Source organism: Nannospalax galili, unplaced genomic scaffold (genome assembly GCF_000622305.1).
Source record: "Nannospalax galili isolate Female #2095 unplaced genomic scaffold, S.galili_v1.0 scaffold265, whole genome shotgun sequence".
Lineage (NCBI taxonomy): Eukaryota > Metazoa > Chordata > Mammalia > Rodentia > Spalacidae > Nannospalax > Nannospalax galili.
The window spans coordinates 1,257,481-1,274,784 of NW_008353747.1; the positions used below are offsets into that span (position 1 = coordinate 1,257,481).

A 17,304-nucleotide genomic window follows, 5' to 3' on the forward strand; every position below is an offset into this window, starting at 1 on the left:
GAAATAATAAATATATATTTTTTAAAAAGAAGCAAAGTAAGAAACCCCAAGGGGAGCAACGAGTGGGAACAAGTCATCCTCCTTAGAGGGGCAACGGCAGCAGTGGGCCCCCAAGACCAAAGAAGAGCCTGTGAGGGTGAAAGGGGAAGCCGCAGGACTGGTAGAGTAGCCACGCAGGTGGAGAGTGTACTGCAGTAAGGGGGAGCTGCAAACCAAGCTGCTGGGTGGCAGAGCATGGGGCTGGAAGGGCTGCATGGTCAGGTTGTCAACCTTCAATCCTCAGTTGCTGAATGAATAAATGGATACATGGGGGGCAGGAATGTTTTAATGCATAGCTGCAACATTGCAGCCATGCTCAGAAGCCCTATCAGGACATGCCTGGAGGGACAGAACATCCAGAAATCCATGCTGTGGACAGGACTCATATGGGTCACCCCCAAAAGTGGCTGCCAGATCTCAAAAAAGGGGCAGAGGAGGCTGGAGAGGTGGCTTAGCAGTTAAGAACAGTGGCTGTTCTTCCAGAAAACCTGGGTTCAGTTCCTAGCCCCCACATGGCAGCTAACAACCATCCACAACTCCAGTTCCAAGGGATCCAATAGAACCTCTTCTGGCCTCCGCAGGCATTGCACACACATGGGAAACTTACATACATGCAGGCAAAACGTCCATACACAAAATAAAAAGAAATAAATAAAATTTTTAAGTGGCTGCCAGAGACAATAAGGTCCCAGCCCAGCCACCACCCAGGCTCACCTTCCAATGTGTTCCCTTAAAGATCGGAGAAAGCAAGTTACCATCCAGCAGGTGCTCTGAGACATGGCTGCGAAAACCAAAGTCCTGGAGATGGTGAAGATGAGAAAGTCAGTTCTGCCTGTTGCAGTCAGCACTTACCGGGCCTTTCCCTCTACGCCCAACACCAACCTTCCAGAAAGGTGTCCCCTATGTCCCAGGCACTGAACTGACATCTAATGAAATTCTCAAACCAACATTGTGACGAAAGGAAAGATGATGAAGTAAAGTTCAAGCATTCATTCTAGAGCTGGGTGTGGCGGCGCACAGCTTTAATCCCTGCACTTGGGAGGCAGAGGCAGTGGATCTCTGAGTTCAAGGTCAGCCTGGTCTACATAGTGAGTTCAAGGACAGCTAGATGGGGCTACAGGGAGACCCCGTCTCCAAAAGGCCAAAAATAAAAAGTTCATTCCAGACACTATGTGGAGAGTGGAGAGATTCACTGTAAAATTCTTTTGATTTTTCTATATATTTGATATTTTTCACAATAAAGTTATAGACAAAAAATATAACCCTGCTAGACTGAGCTGCATCTCCTCCCAGAGATGCAGCTTCGGGCGGAGAGCATGCATAATTTGCCCCAGGACATAAAGCTGGTAACAGGGGGTTGGAGGTGAAAGAAGCCCCAGGCCTACTCTCTCCCTGACACAGGCTATACAGCTGTTTCCAGCTGTCTCTGCCCCTCCAGTGCTCAACCAGGGCAAGAGAGGTACCAGGAAACCCACAAGCAGCTTGGAACTAGAGACTGATGTGCTCCTTCCAGCTCATTCCTTCCCTCTTCCCATATAGGCAGCCCTCTGGACAATGGGGTTAACTAGTAGTGCTTTCTGTACAGGATCCTCTTGGAGGCAGGTATTCACATAAAGGCCAACTCCTCACTGGCCTTTGGCTGCCACCAGACCATGTCCCACCCCCTCTGAGCCTAGTGGGCTCAGTGAAGGATTGCTACCCAACAGCAAGCTAATGGGGACAGTTCTGCCATCAGCCTGATGAATGGCAGGACGCCCAGACAAGGTCTGGTCCTGCTGTCCATGGCTTCCTCCCTCCACCCCCACAGAGAAGAAAAATGCCGATGGGCACATGGCACCACACAGCAGCAGCTTGGGAAGGGCCAGACCTCTTGTATCCAAGAGTTCAGTATATACGGCTATTTTTCATAGATTTTTTTTTTTCCCCAACAGTGACTTTTGGCTTCCCTTTCTAGTTTGTGGGTTTTCTTCTTTCTTGGTGGTATCTTTTCAGTTTGACTTCTACTCCACCAAACACAGCTGCCATCTGCCTCTGAAACCCACAGCTCAGTGTGGGGCTAAAGCATACTGGCACCTAACTCATCTATACCCCTCTTGGCTTCACTGGTCATTCCTGAGCCTCTCCCACTAATCCCTTCCTTTATATCTGCCTCCTCTGAACAGGTGGAGGGGGTCACGTAGTAGTAATAATAAGGCCAAAAGTACCTGGCTCTGCTGGGCATGGTGTTGCATGCTTTTACAAGGCAGAGGCAGGTGGGTCTCTATGAATTCAAGGTCAGCCTGGTCTACATGGTGAAACCCTGTGTCCAAAAAAAAAGCACCTAACTCAGACACAGCAAATGGAATCAGTATCCATCAGACTGGGCAGAAGTTCTCGGAGAGAGAAATCATGGATAACCTGGCAGTGCAGGGAAAAGCCTAAAACTTTCGAACTTTCAAAATAAAACCACAGCATCTCTCCTGGCCAGAGCCTAGTGACCGGTCCTCACTGTGGCTCAGTGACTCAGGAACGCTGCACTTGAGCCTGTAACCTCTTGAATTTGTGTAATAGTCCAGTTTGAGCTCCAAGCAACTCAGGTGACCTCACAGACAAATCACACATAGTAGAGTACTAGCAGCTGATACTTAGCTTATACACTCTGCCTCACTTTCTTCTCACAGCAAACCTATAAAACAGGCAGTGCTAACCTTGGTTAACAGGTTGAGAAAGAAGAACTAACAAGACCTAGCTTTGAGTGCTAACTCTCCCACTTCCTAGCTGTGTTACCCTGGGGAAAAGAAGGCCCATCCTCTTACCCACCACCCTGCTGCTACTCACTGTCGACTCACCAGGCCAAGGAAGGACTTAGGTTGAAAAGCTTCAGAGCCTGAAAGCTGTGAGTTCTTCATGTGCTCAAGGATCTCTGACTCCTGGAAAGACACATCACAGAGAAATCCTCCAGAACTGAGTAGACAGAGACAGGGCCACCGACCAGAGAATTCCCATCAGGCCACAGTGCCAACTCAGAACTCAAGCCCAAGCTGAAACCTACCTATTTTGAAAGCTAATAAATATCAGTCTACACCCCACTGGGTAGTTAGTCATGCTGAGAGTGAACAATCACATCCTAAATTAGATCAAGATTCACACACAAAAGAAAGACCAAAAATCGGGACAGGAATCCGGCAGTGTGGAAATGTGAGGCTTTCCTAAAAAATAAAATGTGTTGATGTGTGCTTGTTCATGTGTGTGCAGGGTGTGCAGATGTGTGTGTGCAAGCATGTGTGTGTATGTGTCTATGCAGGTTGGTGTGGGTGCATGTACAGACCAGGTCAGTCTTATGTGTTGTTCCTCAGGATGGTTGTCCACCTTTTTTTTTTTAAAGATTTATTTATTTTGACTTATGTATGTGAGTGCCTGCAGGTATGTAAGTGCACCATGTGTGCCTGGTACCTGAGGAGGCCAGAGGAGGTCATCGGATCCCCTGGAACTAGAGTTCTAAGCAGCTGTGAGCCACTATATGGATGCTGAGAACCAAAGTGAGTCCTCAGCAAGAGCAGAAAGTTCTTAACTTGAGAGCCATCTCTCTAGTCCCTCCACCTTGTTTTTGAAATAGGGTCTCTCAGGGACCTGGGGCCCACCTGATCTGGCTAGGCTGGCTAGACAATGAGTTCCAAGAATCTAGCTGTCTCCACCTTCCCAGTGTTAGGATTGTAAGTGTGTACCACCACACCTGGCTTTTAAGATGGGTTCTGGGGATTGAACTCAGGTCTTCATGTTTGCACAAGCACTCTACAGACTGAGCCATCCCTCCAGCTCCGGAAATATCCTTTCCAGAGATAAAAGTTCTTTAAATGAATTCCCTCACTACCCACCTGGAGGATGAACAGGACTAACAGTCAGAAAAGCTGTAACACCAAAGGTCCTCCCTCTATACAGACTTACTTTGACCATTTTGGTCATTGGACTAATCTTGTGAAAGCAACCATTTCCATGTTTGGGGTTGGTCCAGAAATTGTCACAGAAATGAATAAGAGTCTTCCTGTAATCTAAGCTACCTATGCTGGTGTAGCTCAATTGTGATAGCGTTCACTCCACACATACACACACACACACACACACACACACACACACACACACACACTTACAGGAACTCAGATTGCAGCAAACCAAGACTACACATAGAAGCAGGAGGCAGAGGAGGGGAAGAAGCCAGAGAGGAGAACATGAATACTCCAGAAGGGTGCCAACAGGAAAACATGTTTCTGCTCGAGTTCCCAGTGCCAGCAGGTTTGCAGTTTCATTCAGGGTTTTGCTGCCTGCTGGATCTGGGCATATTTGTCACAATTAAGGGTTCTGGCTGATGTTGACAGCTCGGTGCAGCTCCTAACTCAGTAAGAGACTAGAGGCAGGAAGCTGTACAGGGATGGAGAGAACAGCAGTGGGTTGCAGCCGGCACCTGCCTTAAGACATGGAGACTTACCTCACTGGCATCTGACATGGTCTCTTCCAGGGCAGAAACCTCCTTTGGCTCCTTTGCTGCATCTTCCCTTTTAGAACCCTCCTTTTCTACATCTGCTGGGTCCTTGGCCTGCTCCTTTTCAGAGACCTTGGTAGGCTGATCACCTCCAGGGCCCACCTCAGAAGCCACTGGACTCACAGAGGCCTCAGGATCACTTTTCTTACTCTCTTCTTTTTGTGGGCACCAACAAGTTGCCCCTTTTCCCTGGGACTTGCTGCCATCAGTACTATTCAGACTGCTGTCTGCACCCTGACTGAACAGCTTGCTGGGGGTAGGGGGTCGGGCGGCATCTGAGTCAACAGAAACGTCCTTCTTGTCCACTGGCTGGCTGGTTCTCGGAGACTCCTGGGAAGTAGACTGTTTAAGAAAGGAGCACACAAGAGATACCAAAAAGTTTAGAGACTGCTACAAGATGGAGTGGCCATTCCTTGACTCTTAGGGGACAAGAATTATGCCACACCCAAATAACTCTGTGTGTGTGTGTGTGTGTGTGTGTGTGTGTGTGTGTGTGGTTTGTGTGCATGTTTGCATGTGTGTACAAATACATGCACAGGGGTGTCTGTGTGTGCATGCAGAATGTCAGAGGTAGATTAAGGTGTCTTTTCCAGTCGCACCCCACCTTATTTTGAGGCATGGCCTCTCACTGAATCTGGAGCTTACCAATTTAGTTAGACTAGCTGGACATGTTCCAGGTATCCACCTGTCTCCTTGCCCCTATCACAGAGGTTACAGATATGCTTCAACACACCTGGATTTTTAAATGAATGCTGGGGATCAGAACTCAAGTCCTCAATCTTAAGCAGTGAGCACTTTACCCACTAAGCTATCTCCCCAGCCTTTCTCCCAAATAGCTTTTCCAAAGCACAGATTGCTGCCCCCAACTCCCATCCGGATCTACCAAATGGGAATTTCTATGATAGTGTGGACATACCTAACTGGGGCCCCATGTATTGATGGGCTTGGAAATCACTGCAACTCTGTCATCATCTATCATGTCCTCCACTAAGAAAGCTGACTGGCTCTGGCCCCATTAGCCAAATTCTAAGACTCAGAAGCCAATATTTACTCAAGATGATGATGGATACCATGTGAGGGAATAATAGCAAAGTTGGGTTTTTTTTTTTTTCATTTTTCATAGCAGGGAGGGTGTCTTTCCTTCCCCTAAACTTCCCTGTACAAGTTAATCACCAACAACCTCACAGAGAGCATCTTTTGCCCAGGATCCATAATGTGGGCCACTGCAAAGCAAATGCTAAGGCAGGATCAACTAGGCAAGAGATTTTATCAGAAATGATACCTATGATGGACAAAGGGATGGGGGAAAGGGGGCTTTATAACCCAACACAGATCCAACACCCATGTCAGAGAAAGACGAGAAGCACAGACAGTTCTAAGAACCTTGGCCAGAAAAGCAAAGTGCTCAAGCAAGCTGCCATCAGAGGAGTCCCACGTCAGGCTTTGGAAAAGGCCCTATTCCCAGACCCCTGTTACAACCTGTTAAACCAAGAGGAAGCACAGTCTTGGCGTGAACCAGAAAATACAGAAGGGGCAGTTGCAGGCAGCTGTCAATCTCCTCAACTCCCCTTAGCAAGGTCTCTTGAAAGAAGATTTGAGTTACACACTTACACAGTGACCACACCCTGCTTCTCACATACAAACCTCACTTTATACTAGTGAAAACACAAGACTGCTTCTTCTGAATTCTTTATAGAATTCACCAAAATAGAAACAGAAAACCCACCCTCAGAAATATAGTCAGTGATCTCTCTTGGGCTCAAGCTGAGAGCCTTCCTTCCAGAAAAACATCTGTGCGAATATTGGGGCTGCCAGGCTAAACAACTCCTGATCAGGGATTTTTAAGACTTCCAAATTCCCTACCAGGAAGATTCAAACAAAGCATGATTACTGTGATAGTTTGGATCAGGTGGGTCCCACAAAAGCCCATACGATGGAGGCTTGGTTCCAGGGTGGTACTTATTAGGAGGGGGTGGAACTTTTAGAACATGGGCCCTATTGGGAAGTCTTAAGGTTACTGGGGGTGGGTCTTTGACAGGGATTATGGGACTCTAGCCCCTTCCTCCCTGTGCTCCTTAGCTCATAAAGTGAACAATTTTGCTCTGCCACATGCTGCCATGATGTGCTGCCTCACCACAGACCCAAGACAATGGAGTTAATCAATCATGGCCTTGAACTTCAAAATTGGAGGCAAGAATAAGCCATTTCTTTTTAAAAATTTTTAAAATATTTTGTTTATTATTTTTATTTTATGTGCACAAGTATATTGCCTGAATGTATGTGAGTACACCTGTGTCATGCAATGCTGCGGAGGTTAGAAGAGGGCTTAGGATTCCCCTGGAACTGGAGTCAAGGACGGTTCATAGCCACCATGTGGGTACTGGGAATCAAACCTAGGTCCTCTGCAAGAGCAGTCAGTGCTCTTAACCACTGAGCCATCTCTCCAGGCCAAGAATAAACCATTTCTTAATACATCTTATTAAGGCCTATTAATTCTTTTAGGTATTTCATTATAGAGATAGAAAGCTGATTACCACAAGCAGAAAGTAAAAAGGAGAAGACCTAAACATGGCCTTTGTTGTTTTCTAGTTAAGTATCTGTAAGCATCCAAGATGGGACCATTGCCTACGGGTCTGGCAGTCTCAAGACAAGCTAATCCAGGCTCCCCAGGAATGGTGAAGGGAAGCAGGAAAGCAGAGCGGTTCAGAGCTCGGCTTTTGAGACATCCTGCCTAGGCACCACTCTTGATCCCACACTTACAGATGTGTAATCCCAAAAAGATTGCTTGACTTTTCTGTGCTTCGGTTTCTTCCTCTTAAATACACAGATATAAGGTGTGCCTACCTCTCAGGGTTGCTGGGAAGATTAGATGAGTTGGCACTCATTAAGTGAGTTAAGGAACTTAGAACTATACCTGTCTACACTGTCAGTGCCCCAGAAATGTTAGGTAATGTTCTATGATGAAACCCACACATTTAGCAACTGAGCACCTTCAAGGTGCCAAACACCGGTGGCCTTTGGAAACTGAGTATGATCTGACGGATCTTGTCCTCAAGAAACTAAGCTAACACTAAGAAAAGTGAAGTGTTCTAGATGGCCCTGGTCTTGAGTTTCTACTGCTCAAAGCAAAGAAGTGCTAAATGCAGGTGTGACACTCTCACCAGCCCCAAGCCTGTTCCTGAAAAAAAAGCAGAAGGTAAAGTAGAGAAGGCAGGTAATGCCCAGGGCCACCCTGCCACACACCCAAAACTCACAGAGTAACTCGGCCATCATTTTTAAGTTGAAAAAAAGGGGGGATGGGCTCCTTCTCTTCAGAAAAGGAGCTTCTGGCTAAGGCCACAGCAGAAAACACTTGGCAGGACTCCACAGCTAGTCTGTGGGGTTCTATCAGCTCAAAGGAGGAGGTGGATGTTTCTTTGGGTAGGCAAAGAGTGTCTGGTCAGCCACATGTCTCACTCAGCAAGTGAAGCCAACCAACCCTGGCCAGACTCATCTTGGAATGAAGGAAGGTTCTCTTGCTTCCCTCCTTGAATCTGGGAATGAAACCTGGTCCTAAGAGGATTGCCTGGCAACAAACTTTGGATCAGGAGACAGAAGGAGTGTCAGACCCCCTAGTCTGTAGGCACAGCCCCCAGGGGCTCTTCCTGCTTCTCACAGTCTGCCCCAGTCACATCCTACATGCATCTCCTCTTGCCCAGGGATAAACACTGCACTGGTTCTCTAACCTGCTATGCACAGTCTCTTGAGTTTTTGAAGAGGTCAAACTTAGCACATGCTAAGCCTGTACTCGACACAAAGCCACATCTCCACTCCTACCATACACATTATTTCCATTTGATTTTTTTGTTTCTAATATTTTTTCCTTCATACATGAGTTCATCTAATTTTGATCAAATCTACTTTTCACTCCCCTGTTCCATGCGTATTCTCCCCGCCGCCCCCCGCCGTGTGTATTCTTAAACCAAACTCTCCACTTCTTCCCTGACAAATTATCCCCTGGTCCTCACAGCAACACCTCTCTCAGGAAGCTTTCCTTGGTCTTTGGGCCCTGGGCCCTGGGTCTCTCCACAACAGTAGCTGTAATAGCTGGGGTTTCTTTGTCTATTTCCCTCACCAAATGAGTTCTCTATTGTGCTCAAAACCCCATCTCTGGTATCTAGCAGATGTTCAGTAAAGTCCTATTACCTGAGATTTTTTTTCAATGAATGCATGTGTGAAACAGAGGCAGAAGCTGAGGTTTCTTTCCCTTCCTCCTCTGCCAAATGGTGGTATAATATTTATTCACCAAGGTCATACAGGGATTAGACTATATCATAATGGTGCATATGAAATTAAAAAAAAACAAAAAACACTTAAACAAATGTTAACTATTCAAAATGATGAAAAAGCAAATAAACCATCCAAACTCAGAGGCTATCAGTGGCTGGGTATGCAGCTCAGCAGTATATCAAGTGCCTAGTACCTGAGGCCCTGGATTCCATTCCCAAGACTGAAAAAAGCAGAGAATACAAGGTATAGGTAGATCCCCATCTTTATACCTGAGAGAACACAGCCAGACTACAAGGCTCTTTGGCGCTATCTAGCCAACTCTTGAGCTTAAATCCTTCAGAAGATGATTTTCAGCTTGGGTAGAGCTCACTAGTAGAACATGTGCTTAGCATGCACAGGTCCTGGCTTCCCCTGCACCTCTCTACCCGAAAAGGAAGACTTTCACATGAGACTGATCTCAGTCTGCCTACCTAAATACTGAATTGCTAAAATATTATGGTTAACATTAAATAAATGACCCTGGGAGATGGAGAGATGGTTCAGCAGTCAGGAGCACTGGCTGCTCTTGTAGAGGACCCAGGTTCAGTTCCCAGCATCCAAATGGCAACTAGCAGCCATCTATAACTCCAGTTTGGGGGGATCTGACACCCTCCTCTGGCATTCATGTGTGCTGCATGACATGGGTGCATTTATATACATGCAGATAAAACCTTCACACACATTAAAAAATAAATAAATACATCTAGATAATTTTTTTTTAATAAATGACATTAGCCAGGCATGGTGGCACTCCTTTAGTCCCAACACTTGGGAGGCTGAGGCAGGTGAGTCTCTGTGAGATCAAGGCCAGCCTGACCTACATAAGGAGTTCCAGGCCAGCTGGGGGAACAGGGAGAACCTGTGTCAAAAATAAATAAATAAATAATAACCAAGCTTAATCTGCATCCACATTCACTAACTGCAATGACAGGACAACCAGACATGGGTGGAGAGAGCAGGGGAAACCAGACACCAGTCATGCATTATCCACAAATGGATGCCAGAAGCCAAGGGTCTCATCTGACTCCACACTTCCCCTGTCTACTCAGCCCCTGTTCCTTAGAATGTCACCAGGCCTACAGCCTGGAGCCCTCATCCAGCACACACACTCCAAGCATCTGTGTGCAGGCTGCAGGCTCTGTAGGTGCATGGCTCTACCCCGGGCCCATCCACAGTCATATTCCTCAGTTTCCTCCTACCCCAGCCCCAGGTCCTTGAGCTTCTCAAGGCATATTTCAAGACCCCACCATATGCACAAGGAAAGGAGTTAAGAAAAGTGCCTTAAAGAACCAGTTCTTGGGAGCTGGAGAGATGACTCAGCAGTTAAGAGCACTGACTGCTCTTGCAGAGGACCCAGGTTTGATTCCCAGCACCCACATGGTGGCTAACAACCGTCTGTAACTCCAGGTTTCTTTTCTAGGCGATCCAACACCCCTTTCTGACCTCTGCAGGCAATGCACAACAAGAGTATACTTATACACTTATAGGCAATATAGTCATACACATAAAAATAAATAAACAAGCCGGGTGTGGTGACACACGCCTTTAATCCCAGCACTTGTGAAGCAGAGGCAGGCGGATCTCCATGAGTTCAAGGCCAGCCTGGTCTACATAGTGAGTTCCAGGCCAGCTGGGGCTATAGAGAGACCCTGTCTCAAAAAAAAAAACAAAAAATAAATAAATTTTTAAAAAGATCCAGTTCTTGAATATTTAGCACTCCTCCAAAGCCAGAGGTTGTAGTCCCCACCTCCTCTGCCTAAGCACAAAGGCAGAGGCTCCTATGATCCACATAGCAGAGCAGAGTGGGTCATGAGGGACAGAGATGGTAGGGTTCAACAGCATGTCCATGCATTCTCATGGTTCTGGGGAGGCTACTGCCAGGCCAACCATCAGTCAGGTTTCTTTTCCAGGTCTCATGCCCATTCAGTTGGTCTCAATTCTTTGCACAGCTCCCCGGGTATAGTTAGCACTTTCCAATCACACTGACATCATCCTGTGATTTCTAAGCCGGGGCTCCCTCCCTCTCCTTTGACGGTTGATAGCTTTTCATCAGCACCACATGACCACATACTGCCTGCTCACTCACCCTCTGTCTCCCCCTCTCCCTCAGATGCCTTCTCAGTGTGGGTTCCATGAACCTTTTCCCTTCTGGTCTGTGAAAGACTAGCAAAGGGTTTAGGTTAGAAGGCAGGGGAGGGAGGAAATACAGACAGAACTGCATTCTTACCACCCTACTGCCCTCTTATGGAAGCAGGAGCAAAGTGACTGCTCAGTGAGACAGAGCAGAGCTAACCCAGGAAAAACAAGGGCTGACTGAGAGACTCAAGTGGGAAAAGGTAGACAGCTCAGAGGACCCAAAGACTGTACACTGGGACACAAGCCAAGTTCAAAGAACAGCACCCAAGTGGAAGCAGCTTAGCCTGTCTAGAAACCTGCATTCATCTCCGCCACTAATTTTTCCCCAAGAAAAAGCCCTGAGACCTACCTGAGGTTAAAACATAGGACTCTAACACTCCATGTGGCAGAGAACTGAAGACAGGAGGTGTACTGAGCATCTCCTACTCCAGACATTTCCCCATCATGCTGTGGTGCCAAACCAGCTACAAAAAAAATGTTTAAAAAGCGCCTTTCCTGCTGGGCTTGGTGGCGCACACCTTTAATCCCAGCACTCAGGAGGCAGAGGCAGGCAGATCTCTGTGAGTTCAAGGCCAGCCTGGTCTACATAGTGAGTTCCAGGACAGTTGGGGCTACAGGGAGACCCTGTCTCAAAAAGAGAAAAAAAACAAACAAACAAACAAAAAAAAAAGCGCCTTTACCACTGATCACCAGAGGGAAAGATTCAGGAGTCCAAGATATGTCAAAGATGAAAATATCCTTTTTTGGTTGGCATTGGTAATCCATTAAGAAGTAAAACTCAAGGTCAGAATTAATATGAATCTACAATGGGATCTTCAACCCATCATCTCCTCAGCAAGGACCAAATATCTACTCTATACAACCTGAGAAAGCCAAGGGAAGGAAAAAATACCACCCAACAGGCCTTGACACACCCACCCCCTCCAAGTATGGCTCATTCATTCATTCATTCATTCATTCATTCATTTATTCACTGTCTCAGCTATTAAATAAAGCATACTCAAGCACTTCCTATGTTCCAGACAATGGGCTAGGTGCTGGTGTACAGTGGGCTAGGTGCTGGGTATACAGTGGGCTAGGTGCTGGGTGTACAGGGGGTTAGGTGCTGGGTGTACAGTGGGCTAGGTACTGGGTGTACAGTAGGTCAGGTGCTGGGTGTACAGTGGGCTAGGTGCTGGGTGTACAGTGGGTTAGGTGCTAGGTATACAGTGGGTTAGGTGCTGGGTGTGTACAGTGGGCTAGGTGCTGGGTGTACAGTGGGTTAGGTGCTGGGTGTACAGTGGGCTAGGTGCTGGTGTACAGTGGGCTAGCTGCTGGGTATACAGTGGGCTAGGTGCTGGGTGTACAGTGGGTTAGGTACTGGGTGTACAGTGGGCTAGGTGCTGGGTATACAGTGGGTTAGGTGCTGGGTGTACAGTGGGTTAGGTGCTGGGTGTACAGTGGGCTAGGTGTTGGGTGTACAGTGGGTTAGGTGCTGGGTGTACAGTGGGCTAGGTGCTGGGTGTGCAGGCATCAATTACACAGGCAGGATCTACACCTCAATATGCTCAGTCTCCAGGAAACTATCCTTCTTTACCAAAAGCAAGCAAGTCTTCCTGACTCCCCTCCTCCTAATCACAATCATCCTAGGTGTAAAACTGAGCATTTCCATTGAGACCACCAGTTAGTCTATACTGGTTAACAGTGAGTGAGACAAAAAACAAAGTCCTCATGTCAGACAACCAACTGAATTCTCTACCCCAACCAAACTAGGCTCCAGTCAGAAGTAACCGTTTCAAAGCAAACATGTATCAGACTGAAACTACAGATGGGACACTCAGAAAAAAAGTGTCGCATTTGGCAGAAAGTGTTAAAGCCACAAAACATATCTGACTGTGCAGAACCAAAAAGTTGGACAGTTTCTGAGAAAACAGGCAAAGCCTCACTATGAAATGGGTCCTGCCCAAAAGGTCGAGTTGGGTCCCCTTATGGGGTGTTCCCACAATGCAGGTCTCAAGTAGCAAACCAGAGCCCGTCAGCCAGCACCTGAAGCCTCAGCCAGCCTGAGACAGTACCTGACTCCCCAGGTGTGGTGAGAACCAAAAAATATGAATCAAAAATAATAAGGAATCATGCTGGTGAGATAAATTTCACTTGCCACCAAGCCTGATTACCCAAGTTCTATCTCCAGGACCCACATAAAAAACCAGGTATAGTCACACGTCTGTAACCCCAGCAATGTGCGGGACACACACAGAAGGACTGCTGGGGTTTGGGGGCTGCTGCCTTAGCTACAGGCTCAGTGAGAGACACTATCTCGAGGGAATAAGACAGAAGGTGATGGAGCAGGACCCACTGTCCTCCTCTGGCCTCCACACGCACGCACTTGAGCATGGGCACCACACATACACATGTGCACATACGCATACATACAATACACACACACACACACACACACACACACAGAGAAAAAAAGAAATAATAAGGGATAATAAAGAAGCCAATTGTGGGGCTGGAGAGATGGCTCAGTAATTAAGAGCACTGGCTGTTCTTGCAGAGGACTGGTGTTCAGTTCCCAGCATCCACATTGGTGGCTAACAATCATCCATAACTCCAGTTCTAAGGAATCCAATGCCCTCTTCTGACCTCCACAGGCACTGTACAAGGTGCACTTATATACATATAGGCAAAACATTCATACACATAACATAAATCTGTTAAAAATAAATCAGTCAAAAAAATAACATAAACAGAATATAAATCAGTTAAAAATAAATCAGTCAAAAAAATTAAAAAGAAGCCGGGCATGGTGGCGCACACCTTTAATCCCAGCACTCGGGAGGCAGAGGCAGGCGGATCTCTGTGAGTTCAAGGCCAGCCTGGTCTACATAGTGAGTTCCAGGACAGCTGGGGCTACACGGAGACCCTGTCTCAAAAAGACAAAAAAAAAAAAAAAAAGATGGGGGGGCTAGAGAGATGGCTCAGCACTTAAGAGCATGAACTGCTCTTACAGAAGACCCAGGTTCGATTCCCAGCACCCACATGGCGGCTAACAACTGTTCTAAACTCCAGTTCCAGGGGATCCAACACCCTCATCTGACCTCCCTGGGCATTGCACAACACAGGTGCACTTATACACATGCAAGCAATACACTCATACACATAAAATAAAAATAATAATTTTAAAAGTCTTCTAAAAAATTAAGGATGGGCTAGAGAGATGGCCCAACCGTTAAGAGCATTGGCTGCTCTTACAGAGGACCCAGGTTCAATTCCCAGCACCCACATGGCAGCTAACAACCATCTGTAACTCCTGTTCCAGGGGAATCCAATGACTTCTTCTGACCTCCTTGAGCATCGTACAACATGGGTGCACTTACATACATGCAGGCAATATACTCATACACATAAAAAAATAATATTTTTTTAAACATTAAAAGCCAGGTGTGGTGGCACACACCTTTAGTCCCAGCACTAGGGAGGCAGAGGCAGGCAGATCTCTGTGAGTTCAAGGCCAGGCTGGTGTACAACGTGAGTTCCAGGCCAGCTGGGGCTACAGGGAGACCCTGTCTCAAAAAGACCAAAAAAGAAAAAAAATTAAAAAGAAAGCAGCCTGTGATGGGAGCACATTTGTTTTATCGGTCCGCTTTGTGATCATTCTAATAATTTAAGAGTGGCTCTGTGTGTGTGTGTGTCAGAGGATATTTCTTTTTTTATTATTCATTTTTACTGAATCTTTGCAAACTGCATACAATGTATTTTCATCATATTCAGGTCTTTCCCCCATCTCACAGGGGTAGTAACCCCTGTGTTAGTACCCACATACCCCCAAATTCATGTCCTCTATTATTTTTTTTAAGGCTTATAGAGTCTAATTTGTGTCCCCATATACTCTTAAGTGTGAATGCATCCCCTAGAACCTGATCACCCTACCCAGTGTCACACCCTTAAAGAAAACTGACTCCCCCTCTCCCAACAACATCAAGTACCAATAGTTCCTCAGCTAGGGCTGGGCTTCTTACTCACCTCCCCATCTCTGTGCTAGGGTTTTGTCTGGCTTGAGCTTGACAGAGTTCTTGTGCATATTGTCACAAATGCTGTGAGTTCATATGATGAACTTCCCTGTTGTCCGGAAAACACCGTTTCCTTAAAGTCAGTTACCACCTCTGGCTCTTAAAGTCTTTCCACCTCCTTTTCCACAATTATCCCTAAGCCTTGGGAGGAGAAGCTGTGATACAGGTATCCCATTTAGGGATCAGCATTCCATAATCATAAGAGTGACTTTTTTACTTTAAGGTGCTCAAGGTATTTAAAAGAATGTAATATAGGAACTAGGCGTGGTGGTGCACGCCTTTAATGCCAGCAGAGGCAGGCGGATCTCTATGAGTCAAGGCCAGCCTGGTCTACATAGTGAGTTCCAGTCCACCTGGGCCTATAGGCAGATGCTGTCTCAAAAGGATCAAAAAAAATTTTTAAAAATTACCAAATCAGGGCTAGACATGGTAGCACATACCTTTAATCCCAGCACTCAGGAGGCAGAGGCAAGTGGATTTCTGTGAGTTCAAGGCCAGCCTGGTCTACATAGTGAGTTCCAGGACAGCTGGGGCTACAGGGAGATGCTGTCTCAAAAAAAAAAAATTTACCAAATCAGACACTAGACAGAGAGCATACAGTATACACTGGGCAGGAGACAGGACACACAATAGACACTGAACAGAGGATATACAGAGGAAAATGTTCCTTTCCTGCAACTGCTATTATCACACTCTAGAAAAATGCATTGAAGGTTTCAGGTCTTATAATACAGTGAGTTACTGCTCGTTTGTTCTTTAGAACATTCTGACAGCAGCAGAGGACAGGTCTCAGAGGAAGGGATGGGAACTTGGAAGCATGTCCTAGAAGTACCTCCCTTCCATATTCTGCTTTTTCCCAGGTTTCCATCTTTGCATGGACTATTTGTTTGCCAAGACTATTTCCTGGTATCATCCCTGTCTAAACTTAGCTTCTCTTCAAGACCCAAGTCAAATGGCATCTCTCCAACCAAGTTTCCCTGGTATCTAGACAAGCACGTTCCTCCCTCTATAGGCTGAGACTGCAGAACTCAAGAGGGCCATAAGCATACAGCTCTCATTTCTGCTCATATGACACTGAGCCACAAAAGCAAAGTACCTACTAATGTAGGAACTTTCATGGTCATAAAAATCAGAGAAAATGAATGAATTCCCTGTCCCAGACCCAGAAGCCCTGCACAAGGCTGGGACAGAATGGCTCCCTTTCCAGATATGCCTCTGCAAAAACTGAAAAGCTTCAGAACAAAGAAAGGGAACCAGGCAGAGGCATCAGACAGCAGGGTCTTCAGGCTCTTACCTCATACTCAAAGTTGCCCCCCAGAGTCCCCAGGTCCAGGTGCAGGTTCTTGAGGAGCACCCGGGAGTATCTGACACTCTGCAAACAAAAACAATTATGAATGGCAAGCCTGAGGGAACTAACCAGCCCAGCATGAGGAGTGTGCAGAGAAGCGGGTACTACTGAGCCAGGAAAAGGTGCCCAGGCAGGGCTTCAGTGGACTCCAGGGCAGGACGGCCTCTAAGCAGCCCTTTACCCAATGGGTACAATGCTTTGTGCCACCCAAGTATGTTGTATTCTCTAGATCAGACCTAAGAGGCATGCTGACTGATCAAGAAAGTACGTTATGGGCAGAAAAATCATTCCACTCATTTTTAAAATGGCTCAGAGGTTAGCCAAAGGTAGCAATGATCTATGTGTCATCAAACAAAACGTGGTCCATATGTACAACAGAGTAGCATTCAGCTTTCAAAAAGAATGTTTACATATTGACTAGCACACACTAAGTGAAAATGTGCCAGATATGAAAGGAAAACACCATATGATTTTACTCATAGAAAATGTCTAGAATAGGCAAATTCATGCACATAAAATAGATTAAAGGTTACCAGGGACTGGAGGGAGAGGAAATGAGGAGTCATTGTTTAATGGCTAGAGTCTGAGATTATATACAAGTTCTAGAAATGGATAGTAGTGATGGTTGCAACTTATAGAGATATCTAACATCCCTTAATTATTGTACACTTAGTTAAAATATCAAATCGTAGGGCTGGAGAGATGGTTCAGAACACTGTTCTTGCAGAAGACCCAGGTTTGAATCCCAGCACCCACATGGCAGCTAACTACTGTCTGTAACTCCAGTTCCAAGGGCTCCGACACCTTCTTCTGTTCTCCACAGGCATTGCACTACACGAGTGCACTTACATACATGTGGCAATACACTCATACACATAAAATAATAAATAAATAAATAAATAAAT

At 46.3% G+C, this 17,304-nt stretch overlaps 1 protein-coding gene across 21 annotated transcripts in view; it reads right to left on the reverse strand.

The window, feature by feature from the left end:
• The window catches only part of Cep164 (centrosomal protein 164), a 78,114-nt gene that overhangs the window by 26,242 nt on the left and 34,568 nt on the right, over positions 1-17,304 (reverse strand). For all 21 annotated transcript variants that reach the window (XR_003846759.1, XM_029554952.1, XM_029554936.1 and 18 more), the window contains 4 exons: positions 16,346-16,423; positions 4,502-4,897; positions 2,868-2,948; positions 754-837 (listed from right to left, as the gene is read on the reverse strand). Coding sequence is in view for 20 of the 21 variants with exons in the window: in XM_029554952.1 (XP_029410812.1) it covers positions 754-837; positions 2,868-2,948; positions 4,502-4,897; positions 16,346-16,423 (639 nt within the window). In the remaining variant the exon portion in view is untranslated. The remainder of the gene's footprint in view (positions 1-753; positions 838-2,867; positions 2,949-4,501; positions 4,898-16,345; positions 16,424-17,304) is intronic.